Source organism: Onthophagus taurus, chromosome 1 (genome assembly GCF_036711975.1).
Source record: "Onthophagus taurus isolate NC chromosome 1, IU_Otau_3.0, whole genome shotgun sequence".
NCBI lineage: Eukaryota > Metazoa > Arthropoda > Insecta > Coleoptera > Scarabaeidae > Onthophagus > Onthophagus taurus.
The window spans coordinates 39605042-39624251 of record NC_091966.1 but is presented as its reverse complement, the minus strand read 5'-3'; the positions used below and the strand labels follow the sequence as shown (position 1 = coordinate 39624251).

The 19210-nt window shown below is 28.0% G+C and overlaps 3 protein-coding genes across 3 annotated transcripts; 1 reads left to right on the top strand and 2 right to left on the bottom strand.

The window, feature by feature from the left end:
- Positions 1-781: 781 nt before the first annotated feature.
- On the bottom strand, positions 782-1799 carry LOC111417695 (ubiquitin conjugating enzyme 7). The gene is made up of 4 exons (XM_023050053.2): positions 1652-1799; positions 1479-1560; positions 1161-1420; positions 782-1102 (listed from the first exon to the last, which is right to left on the bottom strand). The coding sequence occupies exons 1-4, from the start codon at positions 1692-1694 to the stop codon at positions 984-986; spliced, it is 504 nt and encodes a 167-aa protein (XP_022905821.1). The 5' UTR covers positions 1695-1799; the 3' UTR covers positions 782-983.
- A 2517-nt stretch (positions 1800-4316) lies between these two features.
- LOC111421619 (uncharacterized) lies at positions 4317-5069 on the top strand. The gene is made up of 4 exons (XM_023054788.2): positions 4317-4494; positions 4550-4614; positions 4666-4762; positions 4813-5069. The coding sequence occupies exons 1-4, from the start codon at positions 4483-4485 to the stop codon at positions 4894-4896; spliced, it is 258 nt and encodes an 85-aa protein (XP_022910556.2). The 5' UTR covers positions 4317-4482; the 3' UTR covers positions 4897-5069.
- Positions 5070-8190: 3121 nt separating this feature from the next.
- On the bottom strand, positions 8191-16869 carry LOC111421622 (uncharacterized). Its single transcript, XM_023054790.2, has 3 exons — positions 16769-16869; positions 9611-9702; positions 8191-9552 (listed from the first exon to the last, which is right to left on the bottom strand). The coding sequence occupies exons 1-3, from the start codon at positions 16790-16792 to the stop codon at positions 8364-8366; spliced, it is 1305 nt and encodes a 434-aa protein (XP_022910558.2). The 5' UTR covers positions 16793-16869; the 3' UTR covers positions 8191-8363.
- Positions 16870-19210: the final 2341 nt, after the last annotated feature.

The window sequence follows — 19210 nt, the reverse complement described above, 5'->3', positions numbered from 1 at the left end:
TTTTATCTTTTCGTTTTCTTTATTTCTTTTATTAAATATTAATTAAGTTTAATTAAGATGTAGATTTTTGCCTCAAAGTTTAAAAAAAAACCAACTTTGAGGCAAATACGAATTAATTGTTCTTAATCTTAAACTCTTCCCCAAAAAAAGAAAAAAATAAATATTTTTCCGTACTCAATTCCTTTTTTTTAGAAACAACTCGAATTTATCGAAAAAAACCTTATTAAATGTACCAAATACCTCCCAAAAAAGACTTATTGTACGTCCAAATAAAATTTAAAAAATAAAAATCAATCTAAAACGAAAAGAATAAGTTATATATGTTCAATTGTGGTTACATTAAACGGTCCGTCCTAAAAACGTTTTCGCCACGTTGTAATCAATACTTTTACAACAGTTTTAAATGAAACAAAAAAAGATTAGAATTAGGTCATATTTTGTCTTGGATATCACATAATTTATGTGAATTAATTTAAAAAAAAAACAAACAACTTGAAAAAATGTTGTTTATCTTCGAAAAATGAAATAAAAATGGTTTACTGTGCCATAAAACAGATACACAACGATATAAAGAAATATATCAAATGAAATAAAATATGATACATCCACGAAAATCATAAATAAGGCAATATATGATTAATTTTTTAATTATACCAAAAGAAAACGTTTTTAGGTTTTTATATTTCATCTAAAACTAATATTCTTTTCTTTTTTTAATTTAAAACATTAATGTTTAAGAGATTGATTAAAAAAAAATGAAAGGACGAGTTAAAAAAACGTATTTTTGTAACAAATAAAATATATATCGAAACCCCTAAAATAATTACAAAGAAAAAAAAATAGTTGTGCTTACATAATATATAGATTTATGTGGACGACATGTTAAAATATCTATCAACAAACTCTGTTTATTTGAAATAATAAAAATAAAGGTAATAAAACCCCAATAAAATCAAAATTTTTTTCACTATTTCTTATTTTATTTAAGTGGGAATACCTAAAGTTCTTCGCACAATTCTTTCTGCAATTTTATTAAATTCATCTCTATTTTCCCTCCACATTTTTGCAGCATCAACATTCGCACCACTTTCATCATTTGGCTCTAAAAAAAAACATAACAATTAATCATTTATAATTTTTTTAAATCTCTTATAACTTACCTGCTAACATACTAACAACAGATAACAATATCTTTTCTACGCTTTGAACAGGTGACCATCTCTCAGCACTTGATTCATACCCCATTGGATCATCACCGGGTGCATGTAAAATAGAAATGCAAACTTTCCCATCTGCATAAATGTTTGGGTGAAACATCTCACACGTAAATTGCATTTTCGGCGGACTTAAAGGGTAATCAGGGGGAAATGTTAACTTTGCAGGAAAAACTCCACCTTCAAAACAAGTTCCTTCGGGTCCCCTATAATCTTTACATTAAAATTGATGCGTTTTTTAATAATTTATTTTAAGTTAATTACGTTATTAATGCTTCCCATTCGAAAAAGTTTTCTTCGTTTATTGGTCCCGCTATGATTCCTTCTGGGGGGTTTAACGTTAATTCTAAATATACAGAAAAGTTTACATTATACCCTTAATCTTGTAAATATTGATTAATTTTAGAGGAAAAAAAATTCTTTTTTTGGTGTCTTACGTTTATATTCTGCCATAAGTCGCCTTAGTGCCGAACCAGCCATTATTATAAAGTTATAAGTTGTTAAATTAAAACAATACTTTAATGTTAATTAACCTGTGAAAATGCATTTGGATAAAGATGACAGGTGACGTTTCAAACTTGACATATTTTAAAAAGCTAACGTCATGATGATTATTATTCTTATAAATTGAAAATTATAATAAATAATTAAAAAAAATAACTTTATATTTGAGAAAACGTTGAACATTTTTATATTAATCTTACATTTATATGATAAATTAATACAACAAAATTTAATTGAAAGTGTAGTTATTCAATTATAGGTGGCGCTAATTTTTGAATGGTGGTAAAATTTGTAGATAATTTTTAATGGTTAGTTAAGTTTCTTGTGCGTTAAGTTAAAGCATTCTTATGGATAATTTCTTGTCCAACAACATTAAAGTGTTAAAAACAGCAATTTCTTCAACTTTCTAGGTGTAAATCAGCCCCAGAGATCTTTGATAGAACTTGGGACTGATTGTATGTCGAAATCCCACCGTAAGATGGCATTAGCGTCTATACTGAAATAATTTAATTAAACTAACAATTTTATTATTAATAGTGGGAATGATGAGAGAGAGCAATAACAATTATTACCAGTATCATTCTTTTAATTTAAAAAGTATAGATTCCAATTAGTCTTATATTTTTAAATTTGCCGCTAATTTCAACTTAAAATTTTAAGTTACTTGAAGTTTGTTCAGAATGACAGATGAAAACGTCATTTTAAAGTGATTTTTCGGTAAGAGTATAATAAAGTAATAATGGCATGATTAAATAATTAAATTATAATTAACATTATAACTTTGTTTCAACTAACGTTATAAGTTATAATTCGTTGGAAGCTCGTCAGATGCAATCTCACATGTCATATGATGCAGTGATATTGAAATGTGGCGGCATTATTTGACAGGTGTAATTGCCATACATAGATAATTGTATCTGAGGAATTCCCAACCAGTCGGAACATTAATTGGAGCCACATAGTGGTTCCAAACACTTTCCAAACAGTTATTCTGTGGTTGAAGCTTTTATAATATAAACCCAATCCAACCTGTATACTAGTGGTTCGGTTCTTAGCTGAATAATTCTAAAATATCCCCAACAGATGGCGCCACATACGTTCAATTTTTTTAATACGAAGTTTTTGTTTAGAGAGATGCATTTTTACGAAGGTATTTTCTATGTTTTCGTAATCCATCTTAAAAAACAGGATTTTTAATTTGACCCTTAAATAAAATTGTTTAATATAAACAAATGTTGTTATGTTTCTTTGAATTAAAAACAAAATATATGAGCGCTATCTATCAGTAATTTATTAAGTCATTTAACATTAATACTGAATATTAATAAAAAATGTGAAATAATGCAATCTATTCCAACTTTTGTGTAAAACAAATATAAATTAAATAGTTCAACAAATGTATTTGTTTCAAATATCGGAAATATGTTTTTTTAATAAAGAATACATCATGAAAGAACACCATAAAGTTGTCCATTTGACTATTATATGATAACTAACTTCAGGTTTAACATGTCAACCTCAATTTTGACATATTTGTAATCTTCATTAAAAAACCTTTAAAATAAATACAAACACGACATATTTATCTTCAATATTAATGAAGTTACGGTCAACTTTCGGTTAAGAATGTCAACGTCAATTTTGACATATTTGTAATCGTCGTGAAAAATCCTTTGAAATGAGTCCAAACATGATACGCTTAATTCCAATATTACTCGAGATATAAGTAACTTCCGGTTTGAAATGTCAATGTCATTTTGGCATATTCTTAGTTTTTATAAAATGTCTTAATATTTGTCACAAAAACAAAAATATAATGAAAAAAATAACAATTAAGGTTGGTATTAATATTTAAAAATTAAATTGCTATCTTCGTTGTTGCTAACTTCAAGGGTTTAATGTTTTTTATTCAAACTTTTTTGTTTTTTGAGATAAATGCCTCATCTTTGGACTCATTGTAAAGGTTTTTTAATGAAGATGACAAATATGTCAAAATTGACATTGACGTTTAAAACCGGAAGTGATTGTAGTTCCATTAATATTAAAGTTAAATATGTCGAGTTTGGACTCATTTTAAAGGATTTTTTATGAAGTTGACAAATATGTCAAAATTAAAAGTTGAAAGTTCGAACTTTTTGGTTTTTTGAGGTAAATGCGTCAAGTTTGGACTCACTTTAAAGGTTATTTTATGAAGATTAGGAATATAATAACAGAATTAAAGTTGACACTAGTTCTAGGTCTTGTGTTAGTTCTAGTGATAGTGTTAGTTCTAGTTTTAGTTTAATTACCACCGGCCGTGAAAGCCTTCGTACTTATACAGCACAATTTATTAGAAGAAATGATGTTTATTTGATGCTTGTAACGGGAAGACTTTTAGTATACCTGAAGTTGTCTTTGTTATGGTGAAAGCTTGACCTTTAAGCTTTTATTTGTTTATAATAGTGATAAACAACGAATTTCATCATAATCGTACGAATATAAACGTTTTTTTAAGTTATTTTATTATATTCTACATACGTTGTAGAACTGAAAGTTAAGGTTAAATAGAAGATTCGTAATCAAATGCGCACCTCGTTTTCGATAATGACCTAAATGCTACAAGATGTATAACACTTTCCTTTGTTGAATATTCAGCCGACGTTTAAACTATATATATAATACGTCGTTACAATTTCCTCTTTAAAACATTTCTTATCGTTTCTTCTTGGCGGTTACAACGAATAACGCGTCTAATGCAATTAGTGATTTTCCGTGAAAGTTTATAATGAAAATTTATGTTAGTATTTGTTAATTTACTTATTGTAAGTATTTAAAAAGCTTTTTTTCTTCAGATCTTGGTTGTTTTATTAAGTGTGATATGTGCGATCGTAACTTGTCAACAAAAATCTACAAGGAGGTAATTTATTATTTTAAATAACTAAAATAAAATAATTAAATCCAATTAAAGGTCCGTGGAAGTACCAGCGGAAGTTCCCATAGGAGGACATTGGGCAACAAAATCGCAATGGAAAGCTCATTGGGTGAAGCATTGGGTTCCAAAAACGGTAAATATTGTTATAAAATTAGTATATTTTAAACATATTTTTATTTTAAGATTTACATTCCGGTATGGAAAAAAGTGTGGACACCAATAAACATAAACGAATGGATTCCATACGCACCACTTCATCACCGTTAGTTGAAACAGCTTTGCGAGATACAAAAGTTCTCGTTGATGAATTCGCTTATTATAACTTAACGATGTATTTACTTTTAAGGTTAACGTGAACTTTATTGATACCAAATTTATTTATTTATTTGTATTTATATTATTTATTTTTGAAAACATATTTAATAAAGCAAAAAATTCAAGAGATCGCTTTCTTTATGAGAGCCACTTTACATGTCATTCTTTAATAATTCTTTCAGTTGTCAATGTCAACTTTAATTTTATTATTATATTCGTAATCTTTATAAAATAACCTTTAAAGTGAGTCCAAACTTGACGCATTTATCTCAAAAAACCAAAAAGGTCGAATTTTCAACATTTAATTGTGACATATTCGTCAATTTCATAGAAAATCCTTTAAAATCAGTCCAAACTCGACATATTTAACATTAATATTAAGGGAAATACAATCACTTCCGGTTTGAAACGTCAACGTCAATTTTGACATATTTGTCATTACAGTCCAAAGATGACGCACTTATCTCAAAAAACAAAAAAGTTAGAATAAAAAACATTAAACCCTTGAAGTTAGCAACAATGAAGATAGCAATTTAATTTTTAAATATTAATACCAACCTTAATTTTTTTTTATTATATTTTTGTTTTTGTCACAAATATTAAGACATTTTATAAAAATTAAGAGTATGTCAAAATGACATTGACATTTCAAACCGGAAGGTGCTTATATCTCGAGTAATATTGGAATTAAACGTATCATCTTTGGACTCATTTTAAAGGATTTTTAAAGAAGATTACAAATATGTCAAAATTGAGGTTGACATTTTAAACCTGAAGTTAGTTATCATATATTATAATAGACAAATGGACAACTTAATGGTGTTCTTTCATTATGTATTGTTTATTAAAAAACCTTTAAAATGAGTCAGCGAAGTTTTGACAAGAACATAACCTAACTTTTTTATCTTATCAATTTGAAATTTTGGTGAATTTTTAAAAATTGGTGTGGTCTATTTAAGGAAAACCAAGTAAGTCGATTGATTTTTTAATTTTAAATCATATAATAATTATGACCTAATAGATAACACTTTTTGGAGTTAAAAAGAGAAAATTAATTATTAAAACAATTACCCCGCCATCTAGCGGTAACATATTAAATCGTACTTTTGACATTTGAATCATCGACGGCTACTCTCCCCAAAATACAAGATTTTTTATGAAAAAAAAGTTTAATTACACCGAAAAGGCAATCAAAATACGTTTATAAGCATTTAGACTATATATTTCTAGTGATTTAAGATCCCGCGAAGTGATTTTATTACACAAAATTAATCAGTGAAATTTTGACAGCAACATCTTGTCATTTTAAATTTCAAAAATTATTTAAGAAAAAGTAAGGTAAATGATGTTATATGTAGTAAGAAAATGTTTAATAAAATCCATAAAAATAGGAAGAAATAAAGGATGGAGATGAAATGAAGGGAAAAGATGTATAAAAACGACTTCCACTTTTTGGGTGGAAGTCGTCATTGTTTATAGAATACTGTAATTAAGACATGACATAACCTATAAAATATAATCCACATAAAATTTAATTTTCAATATTACTATCTAGAGATTAAATCTAATTCTATTTCATTTGTAATTTAGGAGCATAGCGCTTATAGTTATACTTACTACCAACATTTAAACACTTAAATCCATCAAAAACGCCATTATATACACTAAAATGTTGTAGGTTGTACAAAGTCTTCGGAAATGAGGAAATATGACAATATGCTTCTTTCTCTTTTTAACTCCAAAAAGTTTTATCTATTAGGTCATAATTATTATATGATTTAAAATTAATAAAATCAATCGACTTACTTGCTTTTTCTTAAATAAACCACTACAATTTTTAAAAATTCACAAAAATTTTAAATTGACAAGATAAAAAAGTTAGGTTATGTTCCTGTCAAAACTTTGTTGATTAATTTGGAGCAATAAAATCAGTTTTTTTGTTATCACCCGTAATATTGTAGGGTTCAACAAGGCTTTTTGAAAATGTATTTGGATTTAAAGAGTCCCAGACATTATTATCATGATATAAGATAGTGAGAACGTCAGTTTGACATAATGTTAATCTTCCCAACTGTAACCAACTTCATATCAATTTGACAGATATATGTATATAGATAAAATTCATCAGCAATTCTAATGCAAACCTCGAACACGTGCTTATTTTCTGTCCCTTAACTTCGTAAGGTGATTTTGTAAGGGTAAAGTGGGTTATTATATTTTTCTATCTCATGTCTTAATTACAGTATTCTATAAACAATGACGCGATTATGCGAAAAATTAAGTTGGCGACCATTCTTACGATTTTTTTTGTTATCACTCGTAATATTGTGGGGTCCAATAAGGCTTTTTGAGAATGTATTTGGATTTAAATAGTCCCAGACATTATTATCATGGAAGTTTTTCGAGTTAAGTAGATTTCTTTACAAACTTTCTTACTAAAATTTCTTATTTAAAACATGTGTTAAACGTCAAAGTGACATTTTCCATTTCAATGACGTTTATTTACGTCAGAACGACACTTCTAACCTTAAAAGTCAATTAAAATAAATTATTGAATTAAAATGAATATAAAATAAAGAATAAACCTTGATGATAAAGAATATGTTATAGTGATTATTTATACAAATAGTAGTGTAATTAGAATTTAGTTTATGTTTTACGTTATGATTTTATGTTGATATAAGATAGTGAGAACGTCACTTTGATATAATGTTAATCTTCCCAACTATTACCAACTTGACAAGAATTTGACAGATATTATATGTAGATAAAATTCATCAGCAATTCTAATGCAAACCTCAAATACGTAATTAATCCGGCTCCTCCACCAGAAATACAAAATGTTGTAAATTATAAATAAATTTAAACGAAAAAATGATTAAATAATCTAATATTAACTAATTATAAAACCATATCCATACATTTTTTAAACATCTTGAAACCAATTTAACCAAATTAATCGTTTTTCTAACATTAATCAATTTGAAATGAAAATATTTACTTTCACTGTTCACATTGTTGAATCCCAGATAACTAGAAAACGATTTACCATTCGATTCTTTCTATCCATCGACACGAGCCACGACGCCCAAACGAGAATCAATTATCAGTGAAAGTTACCGGTTTAGTTTGTAAACAAAATTTTCGCGTACGTCTCATGTAAATTCCTTTGTGTATGTTACTTTAATCTTACTTTCACCGCAATAGAACACCAAAAAAAGTCGACAAGAAATACGACATGTTATTAAATTGTAATTTATTAAATAAAACATAAAAATCAACAAAGTATGAGGTCATAATAGCACACAAAATCATTCAAAATAATAATTCTTACACTATAACACATTCGAGTCAGTCATCTCTAAATCTAAATATATACAGGCTCTTTAAGTTATTTGGAAAATAAAAGTAACGTTTATTTATGATTGTGGAAATTGCCATTTTTTGCTTTGGATTGGTTGCTTTTTGCTTTCAAACGTTCCTAATACATCGGTTGCATTGGTAACTGTGTACTTTTTAACTGATTCACTGGGGATGACATCTTTTCGATCCCAACCGTGATGATGATCGTGATCATCGTGGTGATCTGGTGTTGGGAACCATTCGGATATTACGACAGGTCTCCAAATTTGTTTCCATCCTGGAACCCAAATTTCTTTCCAATCTGGAACCCAAATTTGTTTCCAAGCCGCTTTCCATTCCAATTTTTTATCGGGAACCCAAATTTGTTTTTGTACAGTTTTCCAAATTTGTTTCCAGGCTTCTTTCCATTCTAATTTTTTATCCGCAACCCAAATTTGTTTCTTTTCTGTTTTCCAAATTTGTTTCCACGCCTCTTTCCACGCTAATTTTTTATCGGCCACCCAAATTTGTTTCTTTTCTGTTTTCCAAATTTGTTTCCAAGCTTCTTTCCATTCCAATTTTTTATCGGCGACCCAAATTTGTTTTTTGGCCGGTTTCCAGTATTTTTTCCATAAAGGTTTCCAAATTAATTTCTTTTTCCAAACGTCGTGAGCTGTGTATTCATTTCCGTGATGATCTTTTCCGAGAAAATGTTCACCGGGAATTCCTTCTTTAACCCATTCGGGGATCCATAACTTTTTCCATGCGGGAACTTGAATATCTTTCCATGCGGGAACTTGAATTTCTTTCCAAACGGGTTTCCATATTTTTTTCCAATCTGGGACTTGAATTTCTTTCCAAGCTGGGACTGAAATTGGTTTCCAAACTGGTTTCCAAATCTTTTTCCAGTCGGGAACTTGAATTTCTTTCCACGCTGGGACTTTTATCTCTTTCCAAACTGGTTTCCATATTTTTTTCCAATCGGGAACTTTAACATCTTTCCAAGCTGGGACCGTTATTGGTACCCAAATGGGTTTGTAATATTTTTTCCACGCAGGTTTCCAAATCTGCTTCTTGGCGGGTTTCCAAATCTTTTTCCATCCTTTTTTCCAAATCACCTTTTTCTTCCAAAACCCTGGATCGTGGTGGTCGTGATGATGATCGTGTATTTCATGGTGATCATCGACTACGTGATGCTCATCATGGTGGTGATCATCAAAACTTTGAGGAAGATATTCATTTCCAACACGTTTTTGAGCAACCACTCTGTAATTAATTAAACAAAAATCATTTTTTTTGTCAATCCAAAATAAATTAATCTTACGGTTGAAATAAAGCTTTAGCTTCGGGTTGGGACCGATTCTCGATGGCTTTTCCAAGAATTAAGGTAAGTTGTAGCACTGCATAAAAAGCAATCTAAAAGAAAATTAGTTATTAATTAACGATATCAATGTTGTAATTAAATAGTTTAGATACACAACACACGTAGTGAAAGTATAATTAATCAAAAAAGTCGTAACACAACTCATAAAATTGAACTTTATGGATATAAAGGAAAGTACAGATATACAATAATATTTTTCTTTCTTTCTCTAACGATCAATATTTACATATTTTTTTGAGCAAATTGTGAAAGTTTTTTTTATCATGTTATTACACAACGTTAAGATTCTTGCGAAAACCCACATAAACATATAACGAGTTCGAGAAAGCCTTTCGCTTTCATACCGTCAAGCAACCTTTACGATGACCGAGACTTTACGCGCGTAGAGAATCGTAATCGATGAAAGTGATCTGAATGAGTCCCGCGTCACGTAATTTAATAGGGAAACCTCAAAGGCGAAGCAGAAAATAAAAATGAACATAAAAAAACGAAAGAAACAGTTGGCGGATAAAGCAGAGGTCTGTATTGGTGCGAAAGGGAGCTTTCACCAAGGGCAGGTGAAAGAAAAAGTTACGAATTTACAACTCACACAAAGTAGAGAATTGTTTCAAGATGAATGAATACAAATAGATATAAGAATTTCAAAAATTTATTACTTAAAAACTGCAAAGATAAAGATATTTTTCAAGTTAAATACTTTCTTTGAAAACTTCATTTTCTTATTACTAATCGGGGATTTTGTAGATTTGATTTCTCGTTGAGCTTTAAAGTTCGGATACATTTATTAAAAAGTAGATATCTCTCTTAATACTTTTCCAAGAAATCGATTTTTCCCAACGTTTTAAAGTTTATCGAAAAATACTGAAAAACTCAAGAATTGTTGCCAACTTCAAACATTCATATCTCCGAAACTAGCTGTTATTTTTCAAAACGGATATCTTTATTGAAAACTAGATATCTTTCTTAACAATTCTACGAAATTTCAATAAAATTTTCCAAGAAATCAATTTTTCCCAACATTTTAACGTTTATCGAAGAATACTGAAAATCTCAAGAATTGTTGCCAACTTCAAATATTCATATTTCCGAAACTAGGGGTTATTTTTCAAAACGGATATCTTTATTGAAAACTAGATATCTTCCTTAACAGTTCTACGAAATTTCAATTAAATTTTCCAAGAAATCGATTTTTCCCAATGTTTTAAAATTTATCGAAAAATACTGAAAAACTCAAGAATTGTTATCAACTACAAACATTCATATTTCCGAAACTAGCTGTTATTTTTCAAAATGGATATCTTTATTGAAAAGTAGACATGTTTCTTAACACGTCTACGAATTTTCAATTAAATTTTCTATGAAATCGGTTTTTCCCAACATTTTATATATTATCCAAAAAAGGCGAAAATCTCAAGAATTGTTCTCAACTTCAAACATTCATATCTCGGAAACTAGCTCTTATTTTTCAAAGCGGATATCTTTATTGAAAACTAGATATCTTTCTTAACAGTTCTACGAAATTTCAATTAAATTTTCTAAGAAATCGATTTTTCTCAACGTTTTAAAATGTATCGAAAAATACTGAAAAACTCAAGAATTGTTATCAACTACAAACATTCATATTTCCGAACCTAGCTGTTATTTTTCAAAACGGATATATTTATTGAAAAGTAGACATCTTTTTTAACACTTCAACGAAATTTTATTTTAATTTTCCAAGAAATCGATTTTTCCCAACGTTTCAAATTTTATCGAAGAAAGCCAAAAATCTCAAGAATTGTTGTTCACTTCAAATATTCATGTCTCCGAAACTAGCTGCTATTTTTCAAAACGGATATTTTTATTGAAAAGCAGACATCCTTTTTAACACTTATACGAATTTTCAATTTAATTTTCCAAGAAATTGATTTTTCCCAACGTTTTAAAGTTTATGGAAAAATACTGAAAATCTTAAGAATTTTTGCCAACTCGAAACATTCATATCTCCGAAACTAGCTGTTATTTTTCAAAACGGATGTCTTTATTGAAAAGTAGACATGTTTCTTAACACTTATACGAATTTTAAATTTAATTTTCCCTGAAATCGGATTTTCCCAACGTTTTAACTTTATAGATAAAAGCCGAAAATCTCAAGAATTGTAAATTTCAAACATGCATATTTCCGAAACTAGCTGTTATTTTTCAAAACGAACATCTTTATTGAAAAGTAGACCTCTTAACACTTCTACGAATTTTCAATTTAATTTTCCATGAAATCGGTTTTTCCCAATATTTAAAATTTTATCGAAAAAAGCCAAAAAACTCAAGAATTGTTGCCAACTTCAAACATTCATATCTCCGAAACTAGCTTTTATTTTTCAAAGCAGATATCTTTATTGAAAACTAGATATCTTTTTTAACACTTTAACGAAATTTCATTTTATTTTTCCAAGAAATCGATTTTTCCCAACGTTTCAAATTTTATCGAAGAAAGCCAAAAATCTCAAGAATTGTTGTTCACTTCAAATATTCATATCTCCGAAACTAGCTGCTATTTGTCAAAACGGATATCTTTATTGAAAAGCAGACATCCTTTTTAACACTTCTACGAATTTTCAATTTAATTTTCCAAGAAATTGATTTTTCCCAACGTTTTAAAGTTTATGGAAAAATACTGAAAATCTTAAGAATTGTTGCCAACTCGAAACATTCATATCCCCGAAACTAGCTGTTATTTTTCAAAACGGATATCTTTATTGAAAAGTAGACATGTTTCTTAACACTTATACGAATTTTCAATTTAATTTTCCCTGAAATCGGTTTTTCCCAACGCTTTAAACTTTATCGATAAAAGCCAAAAATCTAAAGAATTGTAAACTTCAAACATACATATTTCCGAAACTAGCTGTTATTTTTCAAAACGGTTATCTTTATTGAAAAGTAGACATCTTTCTTAACACTTCTACGAATTTTTAACTTAATTTTCCAAGAAATCGATTTTTCCCAACGTTTTAAAGTTTATTGAAAAATACTGAAAATCTCAAGAATTGTTACCAACTTCAAACAATCATATTTCCGAAACTACCTGTTATTTTTCAAAACGGATATCTTTATTGCAAAGTAGACATGTTTCTTAACACTTCTACGAATTTTCAATTTAATTTTCCATGAAATCGGTTTTTCCAAACGTTTTAAATTTTATCGAAAAAACCAGAAAATCTTAAGAATTGTAAACTTTAAACATGCATATTTCTGAAACTAGCTGTTATTTTTCAAAACGAACATCTTTATTGAAAAGTAGACATCTTTCTTAACACTTCTACTAATTTTCAATTTAATTTTCCAAGAAATCGATTTTTTCCAAAGTTTTAAAGTTTATCGAAAAATACTGATCATTTCAAGAATTGTTGCCAACTTCAAACATTCATATTTCCGAAACTAGCTGTTATTTTTCAAAACGGATATCTTTATTGAAAACTATATATCTTTCTTAACATGTCTACTAGATTTCAATTTAATTTACCAAGAAATCGATTTCTCCCAACGTTTTAAATTTTATGAAGAAAAGCCGAAAGTATTGTTGTCAACTTCAAACATTCATATCTTCGAAAGTAGCTGATATTTTTCAAAACGGTTATCTTTATTAAAGAATAGACACATTTTTTTACAAATTATGTCACCTTCGTTACAATTTTCCAAGAACCTAATTATCTAGAATTTTTTTTAAATTAATGCAAACAAAAAATTCATATAAATTGTGATCAACTACAAAAATGCGAACCTCAATAACTAAAAGGTATTTTTCAAATCCAATACATTTATTAAAAAGTAGACATCTTTCTTAATACTTCTACGAAATTTCAAGTTAATTTTCCAAGAACCTAATTATTTAAAATTTTTTAAAAATTAATCCACAACAAATTACAAATTGTGATGAACTTGAAACCTTTGTTGCTCAGAAACTAAACCTCGTTTTTCAAGGTCGATGTGTTTATTGAAAAGTTCATACTTTTATTGATAATTGCTGATAGTTCCATAAAAATTTTCCAAGGATTTGATTTCGACAAAAATTGAAAGTTTTTAAAATTGCAACTAAATTCCACCAACTTCAAAAATTCGTACCTCAACAACTAAAAGTTATTTTTTAAATCGGATAAATTTATTGAAAAGTAGATATCTTTGTTAACACCTTTACGAAATTTCATTTTAATTTTCCAAGAAACTAATTTTTCACAACATTTTAAAGGTAATCGAAAAATATTGAAAAACTCAAAAATTGTTGTCAACTTCAAACATTCATATCTCCGAAACTAGCTGTTATTTTTCAAAATTGATATTATTATTAAAAAATAGACACATTTTTTTATAATTTATGTCACCGTCATAACCAATTTTCCAAGAACTTAATTATTTAGAATTTTTTTAAAATTAATCCAAACAAAAAATATATAAAAATTGTGATCAACTTCAAACCTTTGTTGCTCAGAAACTAAACCTCGTTTTTCAAGGTCGATGTGTTTATTGAAAAGTTCATACTTTTATTGATAATTATTGCTGATAGTTTCACAAAAATTTTCTAAAGATTTGATTTTTCACACAGCTTTAAAATGAATCGACTAAAATTGAAAGTTTTTAAAATTGCAACAAAATTCCACCAACTTCAAAAATTCGTAACTCAAAAACTAAAAGTTATTTTTTAAATCGGATAATTTTATTGAAAAGTAGATATCTTTAACACTTTTACGAAATTTCATTTTAATTTTCTAAGAAATTAATTTTTCACAACGTTTTAAAATTAATCGAAAAATACTGAAAAACTCAAGAATTGTTGTCAACTTCAAACATTCATATCTCCGAAACTAGCTGTTATTTTTCAAAATTGATATTTTTATTAAAAAATAGATAAATTTTTTTATAATTTATGTCACCATCATAACAAATTTTCCAAGAACCTAATTATTTAGAATTTTTTAAAAATTAATCCAAACACAAAAAATACATAAAAATTGTGATCAACTTCAAACCTTTGTTACTCAGAAACTAAAACTTATTTTTCAAATTCGACGTGTTAATTGAATAGTACATACTTTTATTGATATTTGATGATAGTTCTACAAAAATTTTCCAAGCATTTAATTTCTCATACAGCTTCAAAGTTAATCGATAAAAATTGAAAGTTTTTAAAATTGCAACAAAATTCGACCAACTTCAAAAATGTGTAGCTCAAGAATGAAAAGTTATTTTTCAAATCGGTTACATTTATTAGAAAGTAGACATCTTTCTTAACACTTTTACGAAATTTCTTAATAATTTCCCAAAAAATCGATTTTTTACAATATTTAAAAGATCATCAGAAAATAGTAAAAAAACTCAAAAATTATTGTCAACTTCAAACATTTATATCTCCGAAACTAAGAATTATTTTTCAAAATGGTTATGTTTAATGAAAAGTAGACACATTTCTTAATAATTTATGGAAATTTCATAACAATTTTCCAAGCAACTAATCACTTAGAATTTTTTTAATATTAATCTAAATACATAAAAATCATAAAAAATGTGATCAACTTTAAAATAGTGTTACACAAAAACTAAAACTTATTTTTCAAATTCGACGTGTTAATTGAAAAGTACATAGTTTTATTGATATTTGATGATAGTTCTACAAAAATTTTCCAAGGATTTGATTTCTCACACAGGTGCAAAGTTAATCGATAAAAATTGAAAGTTTTTAAATTGCAACAAAATTCGACCAACTTCAAAAGCGTGTAGCTGAAGAATGAAAAGTTATTTTTCAAATCGGATAAATTTATTAAAAAGTAGACATCTTTCTTAACACTTTTACGAAATTTCGTAATAATTTTCCAAGAAATCGATTTTTTACAATATTTAAAAGATCATCGAAAAGTAGTAAAAAACTCAAAAATTATTGTCAACTTCAAACATTTATATCTCCGAAACTAAGAATTATTTTTCAAAACGGCTATCTTTAATGAAAAGTAGACACATTTTTTAACAATTTATGGAAATTTCATAACAATTTTCCAAGCAACTAATCACTTAGAATTTTTTAAATTAATCGAAATACATAAAAATCATAAAAATTGTGATCAACTTTAAAATAGCGTTACAAAGAAACTAAAACTTATTTTTCAAATTCGACGTGTTAATTGAAAAGTACATACTTTTATTGATATTTGATGATAATTCTACAAAAATTTTCCAAGAATTTGATTTCTCACACAGGTTCAAAGTTAATCGATAAAAATTGAAAGTTTTTAAAATTGCAACAAAATTCGACCAACTTCAAAAGCGTGTAGCTGAAGAATGAAAAGTTATTTTTCAAATCGGATAAATTTATTAAAAAGTAGACATCTTTCTTAACACTTTCACGAAATTTCGTATTCATTTTTCAAGAAATCGATTTTTCACAGTATTTAAAAGATCATCGAAAAATAGTGGAAAACTCAAAAATGTGTCAACTTCAAACATTTATATCTCCAAAACTAAGAGTTATTTTTCAAAACGGTTATCTTTAATGAAAAGTAGACACATTTCTTAATAATATAAATGATTTTTAATATAATCACTTAGAATTTTTTTAATATTAATCGAAATACATTAAAATCATAAAAATTGTGATCGACTTTAAAATCTTGTTGCTTAGAAACTAAACATTATTTTTCAAGTTCGATGAGTTTATTGAAAAGAGAATACTTTTATTGATAATTGGTGACAGTTCCATAAAAATTTTCCATGCATTTGATTTCTTACATAACTTTAAAGTTAATCGATACAAATTGCAACCAAATTCTTTTTTAAATGAATCGTAAAAAATTCAAAAGATATTTTTCAAAACAGATTCCTTGTTTGGTTTCTGTGTTAACGGGTTAATGAAAAAAAGTAAATAGAAATCCTAAATGGTCTTGTTAGATCTCTTTAAACTAAGAAAGTGAAGAAAGTTTAAAATTTATTACAATGACTATGTTTATTTGTTTATATTTACAATCCCATTCAAGATGTATTAATCGAACGATAATTGTTAGGTTAAGAATTAGAATTTAAAAAAATTTAAATTATAGATTTAAGAAAACTAAAAAAAAAAATTAAATCACTAACCACTAAGTTCCGGTGGACCTTCATATTTTTCGGGAACCACTAGAACGAGTTTCCTCGTTCTTCACCAAGACGAAACCGTTCAACTCGTGTCGGAGGAACCCAAGTTCCATTCAATAAATAGTCTCGGGTTAGAGGATGAAAGTGGGGCCTTCAGCTTTCTCCCTCGAGTTGTCACCCTCCGAACTTTTCGTCGTGCGTTGCAAGGCCAAGGCACAAGGCTACGGGGGCCACGATTCTTCGGTTCACCGACAGAAAGAGAAACCAAAAGTTCGTCCATCTTAACAATCAACAACATTCGACTTGAATTTGAAATTTTTAAGATTTACAATCCACATTAATAATACAAGAAGATAAAAATTAAATAAAAAAAGACAGATGACACTAAAAACTTTCCTTTTCAATAGGAATCAATTAGAAATTTCCTGTAATTCCATAAAACGCAAGAACGAGGAGTACTAAAATCTCCAAATAAGGCTCTTTAACTTGAACTTCAATCACCAAACCGATTACAAGAGCGAAGCAGTCGTGGTCAGGTTGCAAAATAAAGTTCAAGGCGCGGTGTGTATTATACCATCATCGTAAATTAACTTTCTTTCACCTCAACAAAGAGTAAATGCATTTCGTACAAATCTCACTTAGGATTGCGTACTGAAATTCTAACGAAACACACCCATTTTGGTTTTCCTTAAAGATATCGTACATATGGAACTGTGGTGAAAAGTGAATTCGGTTGTTAATAAGGTGGGCGTCATCGCTGACCATAAGTTAGTGTCATAACTTTCACTGACTCGTTATGGATACGAAGAAATAACGATATTTGTGTTAGATTAACTTTATTTAATTATTTCAAAATAGATTCGTTTTTTTAATTGGGTTTAAAATAATGACAGAATTAAAAGAAAGCTCTGATTCGCGATTGAAAGCGAGTGACATCGACCTTTTTGCGGGGGCAATTAGAGATGTTGTTGCGGAGAAAATGACCGCTAAAAATCGCTAATCGTTCCATACGGGAAAAAGTCCAAGCGTACTCGACATCGTACGTGCTTAAATTTCTACGGAAAAGAAAATCCTACTAAGGATTGCCTTTTTTGAATCATTCGTTTCCGCGTGTTGGTTTTTTTTAAAAATTTTTAACACCTTTAAGTAGTGATGGAACTATCCTATCTGGATATAGATGTATTCGCCCATTATGGTTATAATTTCTGGTGCATTATTGAAGTGATTATTATCATTATTATTATTATTATCTTATTGTAACTTTAGCCCTCCAAAGGTTTAGGGAAAATGTAGGTCCTTGATGAACCTTAATATTGTCCTGAGGTCTTGAACCTTTATGTCGGTAGGTAACAACGGAGTTTTATGGAAAATGTTGTGTCTTAGACATAAGCAATAATGTGGCAATATAGGGTATATATTGCTACATTATTGCAATATTTGAATAAAAATGAAATTAATAAGAAACCTGATAAGATATGTCAACTTATTTGGATCCAAGATACAAAATGAATTTTTTTGATGAACTAACGAAGCAACTCTAAAAAGAGGATACTTTAATTAATAATTGGCGATATTTCCATGATCCTTCAAGAAATGAATTTTATAGCGAATTTTGAAAATTATCGATGAAAATTCCAACATCGAAAATTTTATCAAAACTTCAAACATTGTTTTCTCAAAAACTAAACGTTATTTTTCAAAACGTGTTTGTTCATTAGAAAGAGGACAATTTTATTAACACTTTGGGCAATTTTCATACTCATATTCCAAGAAATGGATTTTATGCGAATTTTTAAAACTAAATGGGCGAAAATTGCAAAATTCGACCATTTCAAAAATCTATTTCTCAAAAACTAAAAGTGATTTTTCAAAACGGCTTTTTGCATTAAAAAGAGGATACTTTAATTAATAATTGGTGATATTTCCACAAGGATCCTTCAAGAAATAAATTTTAGAGCGAATTTTGAAAATTATCGATGAAAATTGCAGCATCGAAAATTTTATCAAAACTTCAAATATTGTTTTCTCAAGAACTAAAAGTTATTTCTCAAAACGTGTTGATTCATTGGAAAGAGAACACTCTTATTAACACTTTGGGAAATTTTCATACTCATATTCCAAGAAATGGATTTTATACGAATTTTTAAAACTTAATCGGCGAAAATTGCAAAATTCAAAAAAATTGTCGATCATTTCAAAAATTTATTTCTCAAGAAGTAAAAGCGATTTTTTAAAACGGCTTGTTGCATTAAAAAGAGGATACTTTAATTAATAATTGATGATATTTTCACAAGGATCGTTCAAGAAATGAATTTTATAGCGAATTTTGAAAATTATCGATGAAAATTGCAACATCGAAAATTTTATCAAAACTTCAAATATTGTTTTCTCAAAAACTAAAAGTTATTTTTCAAAACGCTTTGGTTCATTGAAAAGAGGACACTC

Coding starts and splice junctions, on each gene's coding strand:
- LOC111421619 (XM_023054788.2), top strand. Junction 4,615..4,665: donor CAACAAAAATCTACAAGGAG/GTAATTTATTAT, acceptor ATCCAATTAAAG/GTCCGTGGAAGTACCAGCGG. Junction 4,763..4,812: donor AGCATTGGGTTCCAAAAACG/GTAAATATTGTT, acceptor TTTTATTTTAAG/ATTTACATTCCGGTATGGAA.
- LOC111417695 (XM_023050053.2), bottom strand. CDS start 1,694: ATGGCTGGTTCGGCACTAAGGCGACTTATGGCAGAATATAAAC. Junction 1,421..1,478: donor GAATGGGAAGCATTAATAAC/GTAATTAACTTA, acceptor TAAAGATTATAG/GGGACCCGAAGGAACTTGTT. Junction 1,103..1,160: donor TGTTGTTAGTATGTTAGCAG/GTAAGTTATAAG, acceptor GTTTTTTTTTAG/AGCCAAATGATGAAAGTGGT.
- LOC111421622 (XM_023054790.2), bottom strand. CDS start 16,792: ATGAAGGTCCACCGGAACTTAGTG. Junction 9,703..16,768: donor AGGTCCACCGGAACTTAGTG/GTTAGTGATTTA, acceptor ATTTTCTTTTAG/ATTGCTTTTTATGCAGTGCT. Junction 9,553..9,610: donor GCTAAAGCTTTATTTCAACC/GTAAGATTAATT, acceptor AATTAATTACAG/AGTGGTTGCTCAAAAACGTG.